This window comes from Neltuma alba, unplaced genomic scaffold, assembly GCF_004799145.2.
Source record: "Neltuma alba isolate B1F8T4 unplaced genomic scaffold, ASM479914v2 tig00011684_pilon, whole genome shotgun sequence".
Taxonomy (NCBI): Eukaryota; Viridiplantae; Streptophyta; class Magnoliopsida; order Fabales; family Fabaceae; genus Neltuma; species Neltuma alba.
The window spans coordinates 4,244-26,287 of NW_021636323.1; the positions used below are offsets into that span (position 1 = coordinate 4,244).

Consider the following 22,044-nt stretch of genomic DNA (forward strand, 5'->3'; position numbering starts at 1 on the left):
AAATTACCAGCTTCGATCTGTGTTGATGATCTGGCGTCTTGGTTTGAGATCTTTGATGCGACGGTGGTGTTTTTCTTGGTTCCTATACTGTTGGTTGCTATTTGGTTAATGTCTTCTTGGCTATTTTTTTAGAGTTCTGTTTATTCGCTAACACTTCAGTTTATGGGTTCTTTTTTTCACCAAACCATATTACGTTGGAAACCCCATATACTGTGCATGTGTTGCAATGATCCCAAAGCCTATCAATATTGGCTTTCTGCGGATCAAAGTAGAAGTCATATATAAAAATGAAAAAGAAAAAGAGACGGTTCATGATGACATGTGAATCTTTAATTTGTTTTCATTTCAAAGCTGGCCGGATAAACAGCTTCACATTTCTTTAACAGCTGCCCCTAATATTTGATAAAATAGATGTCTTGTCAAACAGCTTCGTATTCCTTTAAGATTGAAAACAACAGCTTATTTTGGCATTTCCCTTGTTTGATCTATGGTGGTCCTTTTAAATATGTCTGGAGAGCATTATTAATTCAGTATCAGAATCTCTGATTCAGCACAGTATATCCCATTCATAATCTCTTGCTGTTTCCACATAAATAATGCATAGGTAAAAACTAAAAAATCAGTAGCATGCAAATACAGTTCGTGTTTAAGTTAACTTTTAAACCTCAGTTTACTGATCCATTTATATATATATATATATATATATATATAGGCTGTTGTATTCTTTCTTTTTGGGGCTGAGAGTGGCTTTTTTGTCTGTCATATTGCATTGCATTACAATTATTTAGGAGATGCAAATTCCTTCTTTGTCTGTTCAAATTTCACGGTTGGCTTCTTCTATTGTTTAGTTGCGGCAGCTATTTTTCACGCACATTGCTGGTCTTCTAAGGCTGCAGTAGTCCACGGTCTTGTGTTTACATTAACATGGATTCATCCTTCCATGTAAAAGGGAGAAAGGGGCGATTTTCATTGACAGTCTTTAATGACTTTGTAGTTGATTCAAGAGGAAACTAATCCTCAGGCTTTCAGGGGATTCATGGAGAGAATGAATTCATTGGCACCATCAACTTGCATAAACCATCAGACGGATGGTGATGTTGAGAGTGAGACTGTTTCGGAGGCAGGAGATATTGGGGATCGAGCCCTTCATACCTCTTCAGATTTCACACCTGAAAATGGAGTTGTTTCTATTCCAGGCGATCAAAAGTTGCAGCCAAGTCCTGTGGCATTAAGTTCTATCTCCATTGGAAAGCCATCAGCACAATTAGTGACCTCTCGTTACAGTAATGGAAAAGGGGGTCCTGAACACATAAAGGTGAGCCCAATTCACCAATTTTTAAGTCAGTTTTCTTGTTGCTATTTTAATAGATTATTCATAGTCTCGTCTCTACGTGCAGGAACACGATAAGGGGTTACCAAATATACTGGATTATGTTTCATGCATGATTCATTTAGCTGCTTTTGGAATTCTTGGGGTAATTTGCTAACCTCTAACTTGATAGAATTGGTGTTGGCTCTTGTGAGCTTCTGCTGTAATTAATTATTGCTTCTGCTTTAGAGAGCTTATGGCAATTTTCACTTGTTCTGAGAATTATGGAATTTTCGCTTCATGGGCCATAATTTTTCATCCTGATTTTCTTTATCATCAATTTCATTTTGGCATATGCAATTATTAGGCAGATATTGATATGCCATTTCCCCACAAAAAAAAATACAGGTCCTCACAAGATACTTGCTGCAAAAGTTGTTTGGCCCCGATGGAGCTGGTGTGACAAGTGACCACACTATTCTTTACCTGGATCTGCCTTCCAATATGGTCTCTCCCTGAGACACCCTTTCCTCTATCCTTCCATCATGCTTTGATATTTATAAGCCTCGGATGCTGCTGAAGTTCTATGTTTATAAAAGAGAACAAGACAAAAAGCCAGTACCTTGCTCAGCATTTCGTTTCCTAGATTATGCGCTGATAGCCTGACACAAACTTAATATTCCATTTAGGTCGGTTCTTTTTTGATGGGATGGTTTGGCGTAGTATTCAAGGGGCACATATCCCGTGTGTCAGAGCATCTCACAATTGCAATAACAACTGGTTATTTAGGGAGCCTTACAACCTTTAGTGGTTGGAACCAGAAAATGGTTGAACTTAGTGTTGCTGGACACTGGCTATTCTCCGTTCTTGGTTTTATAATAGGTAATGACTAATGAGATGCATTTGATCAGTGTATTTAGTGGTACTAATCATCTCATTTTCACCTAAGCATGTCTAAGTTGATGGACAAATTTATATATAAAAAAATGGATTTTGCAGGCTTGTTCCTTGTTGGTTTTTCCATCATATTCGGAATTGAGACAGCCAAGGGGTTCAAGTGGCTCATCAGCAGGCTAAAGATGAGATCAAGAACTGGCTCTTGTAATGCTGAGATAAGCAGAAAAGTGCACAGTTACAAGCGACAGTTGGCAGTTATGGCAGTGTGCTTGGTGATGTTAGGCTTCTTGTGGGGTCTAAGTAGTACGTTGGTGAGGTCCGAGTTCAAGCATGGACACAGTGGGGCTGAACCATGGCTGGCATGCCTGGTCGGTCCTTTAGGTGTGTGGATTAGGTGGTTCTTAGCTCGACTCAATGGGCGTGGCGTGGGGAGGGCAAGGCTGCTGATATGGATTCCATTTGGGACTCTGATTGCCAATGTTTCTGCCGCTTGTGTAATGTCTGCACTCGCTACTGTAAAGAAATCAGTGAGTTCCTTCTTCTTTTGTCTTACCACACAATTTGCTGTCAATGAGAATGGTTGAATACCACCTTGACTCTTGGAGCTCATATGCTGATGCAGGCGAACACCTGGAAATGTGACACTATTGTGACAGGCATTCAGTTTGGGCTGTTGGGTTGTCTGAGCACTGTCTCAACCTTTGCTTCTGAGTTCAACGCCATGAGAGAAAGCATGCAGCCTTGGAGAGCATATGCCTATGCTATGATTACCATATGCGTCTCCTTCTGTTTTGGGATCTTAATATTCTGCATGCCTGTGTGGCAAATGTCGTTGGCGTAAACTTCTGAGGGTAAAATATCCTCATTTGCACGATACCTATCATGATAGCAACCATGCGCTCTCACAGCGTATAGGGTAATGATCCATTTAGAAAGCGTCAAAGCGATGACAGGTGACGATCATCTTCATCATGGGTTTAGTATTCGAAGCCTGACAGAAAAATGTTGTACTGTCTTTGAGTAGTAGTGAAAATATACCACTAGAATCTCGCTTTTGAAATTAAGATGCGCGATTGTATGGTGAATATCGAAACTGATAATTAGTAAACAAGGAATATAAGTATATCTCATTAATTAAACAGCGAAATTTCATGCAAGAGACTTAATTTCAGCGAAGCCAATATTGTTAAAGTTTTCTCTTGGTTTGGATGAAATTAACGTCCTATAGCGGGAGGCTTTGGGTTGATAATTCAACGCAAGGAGGGAAAATAAGGATCCCTGCCGCCCGCAATGACAGTGGGATCATCCTTCTCATTTGGGATCCTAATACAGTGCGTCCGACCACAAACCCTTTCCTTCCCTGTTACTTAAGGACGTTCCGTTTTGGGATAATTATAACGAGGTTTCAAAAAAAATAATTACCAATATTGAGTAGTTGTCATTTTCTATCATGAAATTTATCACTGGAAATTGTTTTATTGTTATTGGGATTTTTTAGTAGTAATGTTCTTTTTTTGAAACTTCATAACAATTCTCCCTCTCGTTTTTACACCACATCATCGTTAATCCACCACCATGAATCCTTCTCATGCACCCTAAGAATAATTTTCTAAAATGATAACTCTAGAAACTCGTTGTGCTAATTATGCAAGTAGTTGCACCAAAAATTTTGAGTACCAGTAAATGGCTTAATTGAAGTTACCGTAACATGAAGGCACTGATTGATTAATCTTTCCATTATTTTCTTGGACCGAAAAAAGTAAAAAAATCTTTACATTATTTTCTTGTTCTTCCTCAGTAAACATAAGAGAACCTGCTCTCGAAAGAGTCGAGATCGCACACTGCCAACGCTGGCTCCGGAATAAAAAACGTCATCAATCCCCTCTCAAGAAAATATTGGCCAACATATTACTCGGTTCATCGGTTGGATCATTTATTACTAATAATCAACTTGCCAATATACCTGACATAAATTTCTGAAAAGACGTCAACATTTCTAGTGAACTTGGTTAAGGAGTTGAATTTGAAAAGCCAATCAATTAGAGAGCAAGGGTCAAGTGTTGGACCTCGAAACAGTCCAGCTCCCAATTAAGAAGTAACTAAATCCATGAGAAACACAACCCATCAGAACACAACCGAAACGTTAACAAGAAGGTGTGATTTTTATACTCTTACTGGGTCGGACAAAGTTATAAAGTATACGCATTGTTGGTTAAATTTCTTGATATACACAAACTTTTTTTTTGTTTTGGTAGAAATGCATAGATAAACTCCACAATGGCACTTCATAGGCATGTTCAAAGAGTTCAACTCCTGATACTTATAGAGACAATTTGGGCAAGATAACTGTTGAATCCATTTGAACCACCTACAATACTCAGCCACAGCAGGAGCCACAGGCAGGCAGAGAACCTGTAAGTCCAATTCGGGGAAGCCCAAATAAATTGGTTAGCACAGACTCGGAATAGAAGTTGAGCTGCAGCAGATGCATCCATATGTCCAAGAAAGAGAGGAATAACGAAAACATGTACTTACTATGATCAGCCCCCTAACGCTGTCTAGTCCACGAACATTGTCAAGACCACGGCGAGGAGGACCCCGTGGACCGCCACCATACGGTCCCCCAGGACCTCCAGGGCCACCACCATCCCATTTCTTACCGGAACCAGAACCTTTTCTGTAGGCATCTGACTTTTCCATCTAGAGATGATGGCATTATGAGCTAGCATTAATTAAAGGCAATATAGAATTCTTATAAATTCTAAAAAAGAAAAAATAAACATAAATTTTAACATTACCGAAAACATTGTTGCAAAAAAAACTCCTATGAAGTTAACAATAGCCCAGAAAAAATCAGTGATTGTTTTCAGACGCCATATTGATCTCTTCGATTTAACAACACCTGCAAAAAATTGTATCAAGTTCTTTGTAAGGTCCTTTCATAACGAGTGAGATGATAATGTAGAATGCAATTTCAAAATGTTCTTCCGAAGTAACCAGACAATGCATCCCAAAAGGGGGCAAGGAATAGATGCAGATACGTAAAAAAGGAGTCATGTAAAGTTATCACTAACAACTGGATCAGCAACATCACCAGAAAACAGAGGCTTACAGGAAAAAAGCGGCATCAAGAATTAAGTGGTTCGCTGATGCAAAACTCAGCTGACAATATATCAAAATTTTCACACATAAAACATTACAACTTGAAGATTTTGATTTTGAAGATCAAAGTGAGTCTCTGTTGCATGCAAGCGATGTGCAGCACTATCTGATCAACTGCTAATCCCAACCAAAAGAACATCAAGCAAGATAATACCTAGGCCCAGAGCCAGGATAAATATGGACTGCTTGATGGCCCACTTTTCTGTACGCAATAGATTTAAAATTTCGCCAATATGATCCTCAAAATAAAACATTCCAAAATACGCCTGACCAATTGTAGGGCTGTAACAATAAAGGTTTATGTCTAGTGGTTATGAATCTGCACCACTTCCTTGTTAGCTTGTATGCATGGATGTATTTGCAGAGGTAACTTATTTGCCGATTCAGAAATCACATCAAGTCATCAATGAAGAAAGACAAAACTTGAGCAGAACTAAAAGCAACAACTAAGAGTCATTGGATTGCAAATTTAAGACAGCTAGAAGTGCGGGAATATCTATCAGAATTCACATAGCATGTATCCCGTCACAGATTGCAGTTAAATACATCAAATCGGGGATAAGCAATGGACACCGCATAGAATAGAATCCTAGCACAGCAGCGTTTCATAATGCTCATTATGATATCTAATCCTAACATTTGAAAGCTTCTTTTGGGGTGGAGAATGAAGGAGAGGAAACCAAAACGTATGAAGGATATCGTTCCCCAAGAACATATTGAACATCTACCTCTATGAGAATCTAGTTATTAGCCGCTCAACGATCAGAAATAGATAATATCAGTGTAAAACAGTAAAACCTTTATCATACGCCAATTAGTGGCATCAGAATTGTACTCTAAGTTTCAGCTAGATTTCAGGAGACAATGAAAAAACCGACGAAGAGGAATCAAAGCTGCCTTCTTCAACTCGGTTGATTGCCCCAAAAGGAAAAACAGAAGTTCTTTCTAATCGTATTCCCCAATCATAAAACATCAACTAAATTGCAATTGATAGAGACAACGGGGTAAATTACACCGGAGATTGAGATCAAGGCTCCAAGGATTGCAATAAAGCAAATAAAACTTATTACACAAATAAACCAATACCCACATACCGCCATGAAAAGAAACAAAATTGGGAGGAGCAAAAGAGGAAAATACCTCGCTCGACGTAAGCCATGGTAGATTCTCCAACGCAGGACTTCTGCTATTGAAATTGGAAATAATTTTCGCTATTGATCTCTTATTATTTTCAGATGGAGCAGGGGGGTGGGGAGATCGTACGAGAAATTCGACGTCAATGGAAGAGGGTTCCAGATTCTAATTGGCTATCGCCACGTAAATTCAACTGGAGGTACAGGTGTCCCTCTTTAATTGGAAGATGAATGAGTCCCTTGCGGTCAAGTCAAGATGAGAGCGTGTCCTATTTGCTTTTGGGCCAATGGCCCAACAATGCTCGATCTCCGTAGAGTAAGCGCTAATCAGTTTGTTTTTTTTTTTAATATATACTCCTCCGGTCCTTATTATAAGACCCCATTTGACTTTTTATTTGGTCCTAATCATAAGACCCCAATCCATTTTGTCTCTTATATTTATGCATTTTTTTTCAAGATAATCCTTCTAATAATGATAGTTTTAGCCAATATACTTAATTAGCAAGGATATTTTAGGAATGACAACATTTATTTATTATAAATAACCAACTTAACTCACTTCCTTAATCTCCTCAAATAAGTCAATTGGGTGTTATAATTAGGACCGGAGGAGTACACATACATACATATATATATATATATATGCTTATTTCACCGTTTTTTATATGCCGTAATCGCCAATCGGTAATCACAGATCAATCAGAATTTCGGACAAATTTAACAATGCGCAGTGTTTTAAAAATATCAACCAATTTGTAACTGCTCAAAGGAAAAACAAATTAAAACTAATACTTCATACCACGCAATTAAGTCTCGTTTTTTTTCTTACAATAAAAATTTCTAATGACTGAGATACAAAATTAAGGTATAAAATTTGCAACTGTAAATATTGAAATTTTAATAACAAGAATATAAATTTGAAAACAAATTAATAGTAATAAAAAAAAGGAACGGGATTGGGTGAAAAATAAAAGGGCCTCTGAATTTTATAACCTGAATCATATCATGAAAGGGGGTCCTGCCTTCTCAATTTCATATCATCTTGGACGAAATAATTTCGAATGAACATGGAAAAATCAGAATCATGAAGACCTCCGAATCCTAAACGGAATTAAAACTCCGCAGATCAAAGCTTAAGGTCTTCATATCAAATATAGGAAAAGAACACGGAACCAAAAACATTAAGACAGTAATACAGAATTCAGCGGCTCTGATCCAAGAAAAGAGGGTGGGGCAGCCAATGCCTAATAACCTTGTTCATTGAGTTAATTAAATAGGGAGAAACATGACCTCTCGTGGAAACATAAAGTTCAAGTAATCAGAACCAGGGTAAATTATCAACATAGATTAAATACGCAAGAATGAGAAATTCAAGTATTTCAGTGGACAGTTGGACACCCGATTGACTTGTGATAAACTCGTTCTTCACTACATGACTATCTTACAGAAGAGAATAAGAAGTGCTCTTACAGAAGCAGCAACCTCCTTATAGCAAGATGTAAGAACCACAGTAGAGGATTCTGTACAATTACAATGGCGTCCACAAGAACTAATATAAGCAGCAAGGGTTCTGAAAATATGCAGAGTTGGAGATCTTATCTAGGTCCTGAGATATCTTGTGAAGAAATGTAAGAAAAAGCAGTTTGAGAACCACTAGTTGTAGTTGAAGGTTTCTGTGCTTGTTTATCAGCTATCACGGAAGCCTCCGTAAACCTACGCCCATAAAAGCGCAAGAAATTCAAAGATTCAATCCTCGGCTGGGCCAGTGGAGTCCCACCTTCCAACATGCCAACAATGGCAGCCATATTTGGCCTCAGCGACGGTTCTTCATGAACACAGCACAAGGCTATACGCACTAGTTTCTCCACCTCCTCATTCGAAACACGCCCTTCTAGTCTTGGGTCGGCCAATTCAAGGTGCCTACCTTGTTCATGCATCTCTAAGGCATGTAGTGGAAAATAAACCAGTCCTGTCCTAGATGACGTCCCTGAATGGCCACTCATACTATCGTCCTTGCTAGGGATTTCTGACCCCGGAGAACAATTTTTTCTTCCGCTCACTAGTTCAAGCAGTACCATTCCAAAACTATAAACATCAGTCTTCTCTGTGATTGCAGAGTTAGTAAGCCACTCTGGAGCTAGATAACCACGCGTGCCTCTCATTGTTGTGAATAAACCAGACTGCTCGGGGCTGAGGAGTTTCGAGAGTCCAAAATCAGATATCTTGGCCTGAAAGTGGTCGTGCAGGAGAATATTCTCAGGTTTGATATCACAGTGAATGATCTTCTGCTCACACCCGCCGTGCAGGTAGGCAAGTCCACGCGCTGTTCCAAGTGCTATGTCGAACCTCTCTTGCCATTCTAAGACTGGTCCACCACCAAAGAGGGTGCGATCCAGGGAGCCACGATTCATGTACTCATAAATCAACAAACGCTGTCTTCCTTCAGCACAAAAGCCTTTCAGTTTGACCAAATTAACATGGTGAATATTTCCAATAATTGCAATCTCAGTGCAGAAATCCTTTTTCCCTTGATTTCCCATATTTACTATTTTCTTTACCGCCACAACGGTCTTATCAGGCAGTTGTCCCTTGAACACCGCACCAAATCCACCTGAACCGATTAAAGTCTTAAAATTATCGGTAGCCTCCACAAGTTCTCCATAATCATACCTTTTAGGTAAACCTGGAATATAGAAGGCCTCCAAGTCCTCTGAAGAATGTGATTTGAACTTGCCTAATATTACCTCTTTTCCCTTGGAGATTCTAAATCTTCTAAGCCAGAGGAAACCGAGAGCCAGAGCAATAATGAATCCAGCAAGAGGTATTAGCACCAGAGCAGCCACAGGAAGCCCCTCTTCTTCAGAAGCAGGCTCATCAATAGCAGATGCAGCAATAACTTTTATGTAGCCCAGCGAGTTACTTGCACCTCCACTGCTCGACATAATAGAACCCAACTCATTTTGAAGCATATAGCAGGAGCCAGACGAATCTTCGTAGAAAAATCCCAAGCACGAACAATTCCATGAACAGAGGTCTTGGCAAATAGTTAAGTTCACTACATCTATTACGGTGTTAGAGTAGGTATTGCCAAAGTACTCCATACCATCCCCGAGTTTCAAATACGAAACAGCTGAAGAATTTGATGCACCATCATAGACAGATGAATTACACGCAGATGGCAAAGAATAAGAACCATCGCTTGGTACACAACCCGGAGCATTCCTTGAGCCTGCATGGAAGTTTGGGGGACAAGAACATGTAGGTGAAGAGGACGCAGAGCCATAAGTACATAATCCTAATCTGCCACAAAAAAATGGAGTCTTACAACCATCGTCTGGCCCCACAAATTCCTGGACCCAATCAGTACCGGAAAAGCTTTGGACAGTAAACTGGCCATTAACAGCCAATTTGGCAATTCTGAAATCAGCCGTGGGCAAGAGCACCCGAAACACAGTCACTGTTCCGTTACTTCCAAGGAGATCAAGAGCTGTTCTGTTTATAGCCATATATTCCACCCTATCATTTGAATTCTTAAAGGCTTTTGTGGCCATCGACAACCTCCAGTATGTCTGTCCATGCCACTGAAGTATTGCATCAGATGGAGTGATACTCAAGTTGTAATCCCCAGTTGACAAGTCAGACCCTGATGTCGCACTCGACAGCCATGTCCCAACAGGTAAGCGCTGTCCAATGACAATTGTGTCTGTCGGGTGCTGGAAACTCTCCCAAAGAGAGCCATTGGAACGATCAAGTAAGAGGAGATTGCCCGTTTCAGTAAGTTTTAATGCGGATACTGGTGATTCCAATGGTGGGGTTGACCATTTGAGGTTTCCATCACGATCAAAAACGGTGATTCCTTTGACAGTCAGATACATCGTACCAGAATTTGAGATGGGAGCATCACAATTGGCCGACCAAATGATTGTGTGGGATGGCACATGTATGACGGACAGGTAGAATCTGGATTGTTGATCTCCAGGATTGAATATAGCAGCCTCGAATGTTCCATTACGGGATGACAAGAAGGTGCCAGAGCCGTCAATGAATTGAAGATATGAAGCAGTGAAATTTGGGCGGATGGATTCCGAGAAAGTGTAAGCGGATATGGCAGAAAAGAAGAGAAAAAAGAGAGGGAAATAAAAGATAGACTCCATCATGTGGTTTGAGGAAATGCAGAACAACGACTGGGAAGGAATGGGTTCGTTGAGAAGACAACGAAAGAGAATGGAGTTGATCTGATTGCGTGTTCTCCATTTCTTTCCCCCCCTTTTTTTAATTTGTTTCGGCTGGCCACCCAATTCTCCGTTGACCAGTGAAGCTCCTGGCCTGTCTACACCTCCTCTCTCAACCAGATTGATTCCAAATTCCAATTGATGATCAAGGATGAAGATTAATAAATAGATTACTACTTGTGGGGTGATTAAGTGAGATAGGAACTTGAGAATAAAAATTTCTGAGCTGACGAGTCAAACCTCTCGGTGAGTATTATATGTTCTCTCTTGAGTAATTAGTGCAGTCATCTATGACCCGACAGCTCAACGCCATATCTGTATTATGGTATTCATAATCATTCCATAGTAATATCTTTGAAAGCCAGAATCGTCATCCTCGAATTATATCGTTTTTGACCCAAAAAAAAAAAACACAGAGCCAGAAAGAAGATCTTTTGCTGACGATCATTTATGTGAGAATTAAGTCCTTGCCTACATATTGCATTCTGCACCATTCAAGGGCTCATTTTCAAAATATTCACTTTCAACCTTTGAAAACAAGCAAAAAGCAGCACTGAAACTGGTTCCTCTCTTCCTATGGAGAAAAACAGTAAGAGAGATTAACAGATGTAATATTTTATACAAGCGAAACGCTTGATAATGGAGAAGGCGTCGGACATCTTTGCCCTCTTGCTATTCCTATTGGCTTGGCGTGCATCGAATCACTGACATGTTGTGTTTTGGCCGACATTGATCTGTTATTCAGTTTTAAATATTTCACATGGAGAGGTGTAGAAAACTTATAAAACAGGCATTATCTTAGCCACAAAGCCCACAAAATGTTTTAGAAATGTTCATAAATGAGCTTGACACGATCACGTTGTGGTTTTATACATGAAGGCTGGGATGTATCTGACGCAATGGGAATATTCTTGTATTTTTAAATAGCAACATAGTACACTTCGGCCCTGAAAAAAAAAATAGTGAACCCATTTGAAATGCACGACTTGGTATGATTTTTTTTTTTTTTAATAATGTTGTGAATTCGGATGCGCTGAGTGCAATAATATCACAGAAAATTACACATGTTTAAGAAAAAGGAAGTGGTGAATATGGTTCCACGTACACATGCAATAAATATTGGACGGCTGGAAAAATCTGCATCGAATCCAATTGATTACTTATAAAGCAGCATATGGTCAACAACGGAGCATGGCTGGCAAAAATAAAAAATAAAAAATACAACTGTTGGCCCAAAAAACTAACGCAGCATGGAACATGAGTGTTTTGGGGTTATTAATTTAATAATGTAACTAAACAAGAGTTGGGTCTAACAGAAATGACTAGTTCCTCACAACATGAAAAATCAAGATTCGAATCTTTGAGAGATGTCCACACTTAATATCTGACAGTAACTCGAATATGATTGTCTCTAATAGAAGGATGCCTATATTTTAGTAAAAAAAAAAATCAATAATGTAAGCATGCAAAGAGTGGGCCATTATTTTGGCGGTAGATAGAAGGTCCACCGGATGTGGCGAGGCATGCGGTGGTCGTCAATTTGACAATTTTGCGTATGGCACTAATTAAGACGTTACGGGTCCACGAATTTTATGTTCTTGATGATATATTATTATAAATTATAAATTATACTTCTCTAGTCTTTAATATATAACCTGATTATTGAATTGATCTTTGTCTTAAATATAATATCTATTTATCATATTTATTAATTTTTTTTTAAATTATCTCCATTGATATACTCTCTGAACCATAATCAAGCAGAACATGAAAGGAGAATATTAAGAAAGATGATTATGATATTTTTTAATCTAATCAAATTAATTAAATAGGTCGTATATTAAGAATTGAAGGAGTACAAAGGTATGAACTATTGCCATCTCATTTTCACACTGGGTCGTTAACTCGATCTAAAAAAATGATGACTCTAAAAGTTTCATACCAGCGAGTTTGGTAGTTGGGACGCCGCAAAAACCGTGTACACCGGAGCATTATGTTGGAAGTCGAATTTTTGAAACAGTGTTTTTATTCTTTTAAAAATGTATGATACGTTCAAATTTGCACCTATAATTATTTTCTAAATGAAACCATAAATCAGAAACTCTTGTTTATCTCGCACGAGACATTTGGAGCAGAAGGATGACATGAGAAAACAAAACAATTTAGTGAGAGAACTTTTTATCACTATTTTTTTAAAGCATATAACACTCATAGCTCACGTCAAAGGTAAAACCCAATACATGCTATTATATTGCCCAGTATCAACATCAGTATTATATTACAAGTGAAGCAGAGAGAAATAATGACAAAGTAATATACCTGACCTGTGTGAGAACCACTTGCATAAAAATAAGGCAACACCCACCGCCTTCTTGTTTTTCTACTATATTCTGCTTCATCGGCAAAAAAAAAAAAAATTCAGAAAATTTGAATATATATATATATACGTATATATTCTCATGACATATTATGTAAGATTCTTTTTCAAAGTTCCCCACACAAATATCACATCATTTTAAATCCTAATCACGTCCATTTAATGCAGTCCATCTAACAAGTAATGAAAACAAATAGTAATAATTATATTTTGAATTCAGAACATATATTTAACATACATTTTGAAGATAAGATAAAATTTTAAATTAGGAGAAATAAATAGAAACAGAGGAAATAATAGGATCGCGTGACTTTGAGGGGAGAGCAACTGGCAAAAACACAGGATTCTGAATATTTTCCAAAACAAAACAGTAAGTGTGTGTTTGGTTGGAGGGGAGGGGAGGGGAGCCCCTCCCCATTTGGTTAAAAATTTTGGAGGGGAGGAGAGCTAAAATGTCCCCTCCCCTCCCCTCCCTCCCCCCATTTTGGCTCCCTTCCAAATTGGGGGTTTTTGGAGGGGAGTCAAAATTTTGGACCATTATGCCCTTATGATTTTTTTAATATTCCACTTCTATTCATAAAATATATTATTATAATATTTATTTCAAATAAAAATATATTATCCTAAGTAAAAAAAATAAAAAATAAATACATTATTATAATTAAAAATATATTATAAAAATTATTTAAAAATAAAAATTATTTAAATAAAAAATTATAATATTATAAAATTAATTGTTTTTTATAAATATATTATTTATTAAATATATTTTAAAGCTGGAAAAAAGATAGCCTAAGAAAATAAAATTTTATTTTTCTTAGAGCATATAAAATTTGTTAATTTGATTATTTTAAATATATTATTATATTAATTAGAATGAAAAATTACTATACCAATTTTTTAATACACATATTAACATGATAAGACTGAGTTTTTATTAAATTATATAATTTAAATTAAGATGTAAATTAATTTATATAATACATCAATAAAAAAACATAAACTAATATGTAAGGGTAAAATGATAAATTGATTATTACTATCCCTCCCCTCCCCTCTTTTTTAATCAAACCAAACTAAACACACCCTAAGAGTATATGAGGAAAAAGAGGTAAAAGTAGACTTGCAACGCACTCCACGACACCAAGAGGCGGGGAGATTACCAGAAAAGCAAAAGAAAAAGCTTTATTGGCCTCTAATTGGGGCAAAGCCCCCTTCGTTTGCAAACAAGATAAGATACTTCAATTTAAAAAACCATAATATGCGCTTTTATAAAATTCCCCCAGAACAAACGCGCGCGCGCGCGCACGCGATATGCGTTTCCTGCCCGTACTTTGCCTATCTCCTTCCCGTCGCCTCTGCCCACCTCCATCCTCCATTCTTTTTTTAAATCCCAAGTTATTCCCTCCCGTATCTCTCTCCTTTGAGAAAAAGCAGGAAACGAACCCCTATTCCCTTAATTTCTTGTGCTTCTTTTCCATTTTTCCCAATTTAGAATCCACTTAATTCATCTGGAGCAGCATTTAGAAAAATTAAAAGAAATTTCCTTCGCCGAACGTGTCCGATTGCTGTCCAATACAAAAGACATGAGAGGTATTAATCCAAGGAGCCGGAGCAACGACCCCAAAACCAAAAAAAAATAAAAAAAAGAGAAGCTAATCCATCCGGGGAACGTGCTGTGAATGTTACCCAATACCTATCACCGATAGCCGCGAAGCGTCTGCATAGGGTCCGACGCTGAGAGACACGTGTCGAAAGATCCTTGCTTCTTACGAATATTAGCACTAATGATTTTAGAAGCAGAAAGGAGCAATATGAAAAGTAAAGGGTACGCACAAAAAAAAAAAAAAAAGGAAAAGGTGAGGAGCAGTAGTTAGGCAGAGAGGAGAAGAGGGGGTGTGAGAGACAAAGGCATCGAGAGAGTCGGCGCCCCATGTTCCCGCCGACCAATCACCACCCACTTCTAAACTCTCACCTCAACTCCTCTCTTTTTCACTGACCCTTTCATAAACCCCCTTCTTCTCATTTTCATTCCCCTTTCATTTTCCTTTTCTTCCCCGTTCTTCCGTCTGTTTTTCTTGGGTATCGGAAGACCGCCCGGATTTTTATTTTTCACTACTGCACAATCACGTCTTTTGATTTATACATTTTGAGTATCCCCCTTTCTTTATATATCTTCTTTTCCTTTTTGCTACAATTATGAGGGCTGCCTCTGAATCCCCTGTGGTTGAGAGATTAGATGATGGGGAAAAGGAAAAGAAGAAGAAACGCCGATCCAATCGTCGATCCAAACAAACTTCTGCGTCCTCAGGTACCCTCCTGCTTCATCTTCGTATTTCAGTTGCTTTATTTATCTATTTATCTATCACCTGATTGGAATTGGAGGGTCTCGGATAATTTTGCATCTGGCTATGAGAGTTTTATCTTCCCTAGGTTTAAGCTCCATTTTTGGTACATGAGCGGGTTGAGGCTGGCTGGCGGGGCATGGTTTTTTTATTTCCGTTTATTTATTAGAGGATGCGATTCTGCAGAACCGGAACAAAGGGTTTTCAGTTATTACTTTTCTTCTTGTCACTGTCTACTTGATGTTGCCTATCTTGGCTCGTTTTGTCAACGAGCGACATTGCTGCTCCTTTGCCTTGCCGGGCAAGGTTTTCTCTTTTCATTCGAAATCTTCTTGCTTCTCCTATTTGGCAACACAACTATAACTGTATTCTATTCATAGGCCGTCACTTTCCATGACGGATGTAAATCAGCATAGACTAAGGAAGCTCTGATTTTCGATTAAAATGCGGGGAATTCTTTTCGCATCTATCGTTTGGACTAAACTGTTTCGGCTTCATATTGATCCAGTTTCCGTTCGATTCCGGTGTCTCTAAATTTTATTGGACCCCTTTATTGGGAAATTCAGGCCATGCAAAAACCCTCTATAGTGGGTCAGAATATATGCTACCTCAGCTTTGGCCTTTTAATTGAAAAAATAAGTTATGCATTTCTGAAGCAATGCTAAGAATATTTCTTTCTCATGTTGTCTGCTTCACCTCTTTTACGGGCATAACGAAGTCATGAACTCAATATGTAATCCATGTTTTCTTCTCTACCAATTACAATTTTTCCTTTATGATAGCATCTTGTAATTCTGGAAATGAGATACACGGGATGTCATCAGAATGCTCAGGAAACAGCAGGACACCTACTCATGCCGCTGCTTTGTCAAACGATCATTCATTGAAGCAGCAGGAGATCAAGATTTGTTCCCCTGATGAGCATGGGCTTTCCAGGGCATCAAATGTTTCTTTCACCTCCATGCCACCAGTGCATTTCAATGAGCGTCAAATGGATCCTCTGGATTTGCAAAACATTCAACCTAATGGTGGAGGTGTGTGTTCAAAATCATGTTCAGAGCCAGTTGGCTTATCAGCAACTTATAAAAACAAAGACCTGGTCCCTTCTGGTCAGACTGGGACTTGTGTTCAGAGAAATTATTATAGTCCACACTGGTCGATGGAAGCTGTTGAGAAGGCTTTAGAGGTTAGTGTAGTTGTGTGTGTGTGTGTGCGCGTGCTTTTTTTTGTTTTTGTTTTTTTGGAAATTCCAACACCGGAAGTTTTAAGTTGCAACAGTTCTACTGAATAATCTTTGATGAATTTTTTGTTTGTTTTGCAGAGGGGGATGTTTTTAAATCCCTTTTTCGTGTCAATGCCCACAATAGACTTGAGGTTTTTAACATTCTATAAATGTCCATCTAGAGTGTTCTATTGCTTCTCATGATCCCTTTGATGATTGAAGATCTTTTTCCTGCTTGTAGGCATATTGTAAAATTGATGGAGTGCCAACTGATGTTCTCATTAGTGGAATTCCTGCCCAGAATAGAGCTGTAAGTATGGAATTTTATTATAGAATCTACTTGATTTTCCCCTCCCCTCTTTCCTTTATTTATTTCTTTCTTTTCCCCCCCTTTAGATCCATGTTTAGCCTGCAATAGAGGCAACTAGCCAGCTACACCGAGCCACTTTCATGTTTTTAGCATTTGTTACTTTGATGTAATGGATTTTAGGATGCTATTTGCAATGTGCCTTGTAGTGCTTACCTCTCTGTCATGTTCTTTATTTTGGGGGTGGTTAGTGGATTGAAATGACACCCTTTGAGCTTCCTGGTGATTATAATTTTTTTCCTTGGGATCTGCTGCTGCTGTTTATTTTCATCTTCTACAATGATCTTATATTTCTATTATTGCAGTGCTTTTAGGTGGGCCAATTGTTATCATATCAAGTGTGCTTTATACTTCTAGCCAGATAAAGTATTTGATGATTGTTTGTGCAGGTTGATGGTGACACTGTTGCAGTTAAGATAGATCCTTTGGCTTTGTGGACTAAAATGAAAGGATCAAATGGTGCTGGTAATGTTACTGCACCTGTAGAAGATAGTAACCTGCTTACAGAAGATAATGAAGTGGAGGGGAATATATCTGTGCAAATAGGTAAGGTCGATGCTGATTCTGAGTTTGCTAATTACAGCAACTGCCTTGGTCGAGCCAAAGAGGATGTTAATCATGACACTACTAGTTATGGAAGTAATCCTTATCCTGAAAAGAAAGGGCTAAATAATAATTATGCTTCTCCTGTTTCAACCAGCCCTTTAGATCTGCTTGAACCAGTTACTCATGATGGTCATGATGCTGCTTCTGATAACTTAAATATCAGTTCTTATAGTGCTCAAGGTGAAGTTATTAATGCTGTGGAAAACATGTGTTTGCTGGTTAATTCCTTCCCATCTAAAAGACCAACTGGCAGGGTTGTTGCAATTGTTGAGAGATCTCCACGCCGAGAGTGCATTATTGGTCATCTCAATGTTAAGTCAGCATTTTCTTTTAGAGACATGTGCAGAAAAGATGCAAAGAAGAACAAAAAAATGGGTTCTGGCTGTGAGTATATTCAGTTGATGCCAACTGATCCAAAGTTTCCAAAAATGACACTCCTTGTTAGAGATTTGCCTAATTCCATTAAGAAGAGGTTGCAAAGTGGGGATGCTACTCTTGAAATGGATCTGGTAGCTGCACGAATTGGTAACTGGTCTCAAGAAAGTCCATGCCCTCAAGCTCACATATTGCATATTTTTGGACGAGGTGGTGAAATTCAGCCACAATTAGATGCAATTTTGTTTGAGAATGCAGTCTGTGTGTCGGAATTTTCACCTGAAGCTTTGTCCTGCCTTCCATATGTTTCTTGGGAGGTGCCGCAGAAAGAATTTCAAAATAGAATGGACCTTAGAAATTTGTGCGCGCTTACAATTGATCCTTCAACTGCCTCTGATCTGGACGATGCACTGTCCATTGAGAAGTTATCTAATGGAAATTTTAGGGTAGGCATACACATTGCTGACGTCTCCTACTTTGTCTTGCCAAACACAACCATAGATAATGAGGCCCAGTCAAGGTCAACAAGTGTTTATGTGGTGCAAAGAAAGTTATCGATGTTGCCACCATCATTTTCAGAGAATATAGGTTCCCTCAATCCTGGAGTGGATCGACTTGCAGTTTCCATGCTTCTGGACATAAACCTTGATGGGGATGTATTAGATCGTTGGATTGGCCGTACTGTTATAAAATCTTCTTGTAAGCTTTCTTATGAACATGCACAGGACATTATTGATGGGGTTTTTGATGTTGAATGTTTAAACACAATAGGAGATCACTATCCAAAGGTACATGGCCATTTTGGATGGCCTGATGTTATCACATCTGTGAAGAATCTATACGAAATTTCAAGAGTTTTGAAAAATAAGAGGTTTAATGATGGAGCTTTACGACTTGAAAGCCCCAAACTTGTTATCCTGTTTGATGAGGATGGAATTCCTTATGATAGTATGCTCTCAGAACGAAAAGAATCAAATTTCCTTGTTGAAGAATTTATGCTTTTAGCTAATAGAACAGCTGCTGAAGTCATTTGTAGAGCATATCCTGATGCTGCATTATTGCGGAGGCACCCTGAACCTAATTTGCGGAAGCTGAGAGAGCTTGAGGCATTTTGTAACAAACATGGGTTAGAACTAGACACATCTTCATCTGGTCGCCTCCATTGGTCTTTAGAGAAGATCAGGGAAAAGCTCAAGGGTGATCCCACACTTTGTGATATTCTTATTTCATATGCTACAAGGCCAATGCAGTTGGCACAATATTTCTCTAGTGGGGATTTGAAGGACAAACAAAATGATTGGGCTCATTATGCTTTGGCTGTTTCTGCTTACACTCATTTTACGTCGCCTCTGCGCCGGTATCCTGATATTATTGTTCATCGGATGCTACTTGCTGTTGTAGAGGCTGAGGAGATGTATCTGGAGCATAAAAAGACATTGCAGGTTAACAAGGGAGAGGAAGTGCAAGAAAGATGTTTCACTGGTATGAACTTTGGTAAGGAAGCTGCTGAATCTGTGGAAGGGAAGAAGGTGCTATCAGCTTCTGCTTTGAAGCATGGAGTTCCTTCTACTGAATTACTTGTAGATGTTGCTGCTTATTGCAATGCGAGAAAGCTAGCTAGTAGAAATGTCAAGGATGCTTGTGATAAACTTTACATGTGGGTTCTCCTCAAAAAGAAGGAGGTATATCTTCAATTCATTTTTCACTATCTTCTTTCTTGCAGTTTTGAATTATTTGATCTTTTTTTTTTGGTTGCTATTTTGATTTGGAAAAATTCTAATGCATGTTTGACATGGGCGTGGCAAGAACTCACTTCTTGAGTAAAGCTTTCTGCCTCTTGTTTTGCTCCTTTTAGATAGTGTCATTTTACGGCACTCAAAATTCTGTTGAAGTTCACCTTATTCTATTTTATGCTCTGAAAGAATGAATAGCCCTGTGGTTTTCACTTATCGTTAAATTTGTTCTTGAAGTTCAAGTATTGTGGAAATTGGCGTCCTGTTTGAGGGATTTGGTTCTAACTAGGTAGATTTTATTCTGGAACTTTCCGTAACATATGACATTGGGATATCTTTTAAAATAGCATGGCTTTCGAATGTGATGCCTACAACTGTCTAATCAACACCTCCCTTAGTTTGTATCGCTTGACTTGCTAGTACTAACTGATTGAGCAGTTCTTTGTTGTTCTATGTTTTATGCCTACAACACATTCTTGAATATCTTCGTCTGACACTTCAAATTTTTCCATCTTCTGTTCTGCAGGTGTTATTATCGGAAGCAAGAATATTGGGGTTAGGCCCAAGGTTTATGTCAATTTATGTTCAAAGACTAGCTGTAAGTGACTTTGCTTTTCTAACCACTTGCATTTCTGGGTTTACGATTAGGAGTTGGGGGTTCGGGGTGTCTAGACAAATTTTATTTTGAAGCGGAAAAACTTCTGGATCCTCCCAAGTAGGTGACAAAGGGTTGTGGAGCATGGCATCTTATAGCATTTAATTTTTCAACATTGAAGGGTGGGTCGTTAGATATGGAATAAACTTGCACCTTTTGTGAAGGGAACCGCAGTATCCAAGTGCTCTAAGGACAAAAACTAAATAATACTACATGAAATAATGAATTTCTTGTAGAATTTAAATCACAAGAATCATGCATTAGACGCAGAACGTAGAACACTCATTTTTAACTCTTGGCGATGAATACTTACAATTCCCCCGCCCCCCAAAAGCTTTCATAATCTATATGAATTGATGCAATCTAGCACATATTTTTGTGACGTGTTCTCTTTAACAATTTCCTTGTTTCTGATTCTGTTCCTTTTCATTTTCAGATTGAGCGGCGCATATATTATGATGAAATTCCAGGCTTGAACGCAGAATGGCTGGATGTGACCTCCACTTTGGTCCTCAGCATGTGTACTGATAAACGTGCGTTTAGGAGAGGCAGCCCTGGTAAATGGAGGGCATTTGAAGAAGTTGTGTTCCTTTCTTGTCCTTCTAGAGATGGTATTAACGAGTGTGATGCAGTGAAAATGGGAGACACGGATCTTAGTTCCAGATCAGACAGTTCAGGGACTGAAATTGACCCTGCAGTTTTCCCCCTTACCCTGCGCCTTCTTGCGACGGTTCCAGTAGCACTGCATGCTGTTGGTGGGGACGATGGACCTCTTGACATTGGGGTGAGGCTGTTCATGAGCTCCTACTTAAGGTGAGTTGGTAGTCCTGAGGGATGCCCTGAATGGATGCAGAGATGAGGAGGCTGAGTGATCTTAAATATGGATGGATGGATGGATGGATGGGATGGGAAGGACTAGTTGCACTGTAGATAAGTTGTGTATAGTTTGACACTAGAAGGGGGATGGGATGGGTGGGGTTTGCCGATGCTTAAGAACGTGCTTAATGGATAATTTGGGATGCGTAAATAAAGAAAGATAAGGGATTTTGTTGGCAGCTTCGGCCATAGTTGTCTTCCGTTAGCAGAAGCTGCTTGTTGGAATAGGCCCTTGTTTTTGTTGGCCCTTTCCATCATCTACTACTACTACTAGTAGCATTAGGATAATTCATGTTTGCCCGCTTTCGGTTCTCTGATGCAGAGACTGGGAGCCAGAATTCCATTTTCGTTTGACTGCGGCCCAATGCTTTTTTTGATTTTGGGTGGCTATCTCTTGTATTTGTAATTTCATCTTTTGGACGTCTTTGTATTTTTTATTCATATTTTATACTCCTTTCATCTCGCCTTGGGTTACTTCATCGCCATGCTCCATTTTTAATTATTAGTCACTTTTAACTAATTCATACAAATTAAAAAAATAATTGAAGAAATGACTGAGTTAAAATTAATTAATATTCTTGGAATATTATCAAACGTAAATTCTAACCGTCTTTCTTATTTCTGTCTTTTTGGGACAATCTTGAAAAATGAGTTTCACCCATTTGTGGAATGACTTGTAAATTAAAAACGTGGGCTACTTTGTATTTTGAGGAAATCAAAAATTTATGATTTAGAAATTACTAAATCAAAACTAA

The 22,044-nt window shown here is 38.5% G+C and overlaps 4 protein-coding genes across 5 annotated transcripts; 2 read left to right on the top strand and 2 right to left on the bottom strand.

The window, feature by feature from the left end:
- Nucleotides 1–1,036: 1,036 nt before the first annotated feature.
- LOC114716646 (fluoride export protein 2-like) lies at nucleotides 1,037–3,047 on the top strand. The gene is made up of 6 exons (XM_028901676.1): nucleotides 1,037–1,315; nucleotides 1,398–1,475; nucleotides 1,718–1,816; nucleotides 1,999–2,191; nucleotides 2,309–2,733; nucleotides 2,829–3,047. Exons 1-6 carry the CDS (start codon nucleotides 1,037–1,039, stop codon nucleotides 3,045–3,047), a joined length of 1,293 nt encoding a protein of 430 aa, XP_028757509.1.
- A 1,299-nt stretch (nucleotides 3,048–4,346) lies between these two features.
- On the bottom strand, nucleotides 4,347–6,628 carry LOC114716644 (selenoprotein K-like). The gene is given in 5 exon segments (XM_028901675.1): nucleotides 4,347–4,618; nucleotides 4,742–4,750; nucleotides 4,753–4,906; nucleotides 5,005–5,108; nucleotides 6,509–6,628. Coding segments are annotated over 5 exon segments (321 nt in total). The 5' UTR covers nucleotides 6,528–6,628; the 3' UTR covers nucleotides 4,347–4,583.
- Nucleotides 6,629–7,783: 1,155 nt separating this feature from the next.
- Nucleotides 7,784–10,725, bottom strand: LOC114716642 (G-type lectin S-receptor-like serine/threonine-protein kinase At5g35370). The gene has a single exon (XM_028901672.1). The coding sequence runs from the start codon at nucleotides 10,656–10,658 to the stop codon at nucleotides 8,097–8,099; it is 2,562 nt and encodes an 853-aa protein (XP_028757505.1). The 5' UTR covers nucleotides 10,659–10,725; the 3' UTR covers nucleotides 7,784–8,096.
- Nucleotides 10,726–14,739: 4,014 nt separating this feature from the next.
- Nucleotides 14,740–21,763, top strand: LOC114716641 (DIS3-like exonuclease 2). Of its 2 annotated transcripts, none has more exons than XM_028901671.1 (7): nucleotides 14,740–15,421; nucleotides 16,280–16,645; nucleotides 16,777–16,829; nucleotides 16,919–16,987; nucleotides 17,434–19,707; nucleotides 20,285–20,356; nucleotides 20,850–21,763. In XM_028901671.1, exons 1-7 carry the CDS (start codon nucleotides 15,310–15,312, stop codon nucleotides 21,228–21,230), a joined length of 3,327 nt encoding a protein of 1,108 aa, XP_028757504.1. In that variant the 5' UTR covers nucleotides 14,740–15,309; the 3' UTR covers nucleotides 21,231–21,763. The 2 variants fall into 2 exon arrangements, with proteins under 2 accessions (XP_028757504.1, XP_028757503.1); XM_028901670.1 differs by having other exon boundaries at nucleotides 14,741–15,421; nucleotides 16,238–16,645.
- The last annotated feature ends 281 nt before the right edge of the window (nucleotides 21,764–22,044 follow it).

Coding starts and splice junctions, on each gene's coding strand:
- LOC114716646 (XM_028901676.1), top strand. CDS start 1,037: ATGGAGAGAATGAATTCATTGGCACCATCAACTTGCATAAACCATCAG. Junction 1,316..1,397: donor GGGGTCCTGAACACATAAAG/GTGAGCCCAATT, acceptor CTCTACGTGCAG/GAACACGATAAGGGGTTACC. Junction 1,817..1,998: donor TGGATCTGCCTTCCAATATG/GTCTCTCCCTGA, acceptor TATTCCATTTAG/GTCGGTTCTTTTTTGATGGG.
- LOC114716642 (XM_028901672.1), bottom strand. CDS start 10,658: ATGATGGAGTCTATCTTTTATTTCCCTCTCTTTTTTCTCTTCTTTTCT.
- LOC114716641 (XM_028901670.1), top strand. CDS start 15,310: ATGAGGGCTGCCTCTGAATCCCCTGTGGTTGAGAGATTAGATGATGGG. Junction 16,646..16,776: donor TGAGAAGGCTTTAGAGGTTA/GTGTAGTTGTGT, acceptor TTTGTTTTGCAG/AGGGGGATGTTTTTAAATCC. Junction 16,830..16,918: donor ATGCCCACAATAGACTTGAG/GTTTTTAACATT, acceptor TCCTGCTTGTAG/GCATATTGTAAAATTGATGG.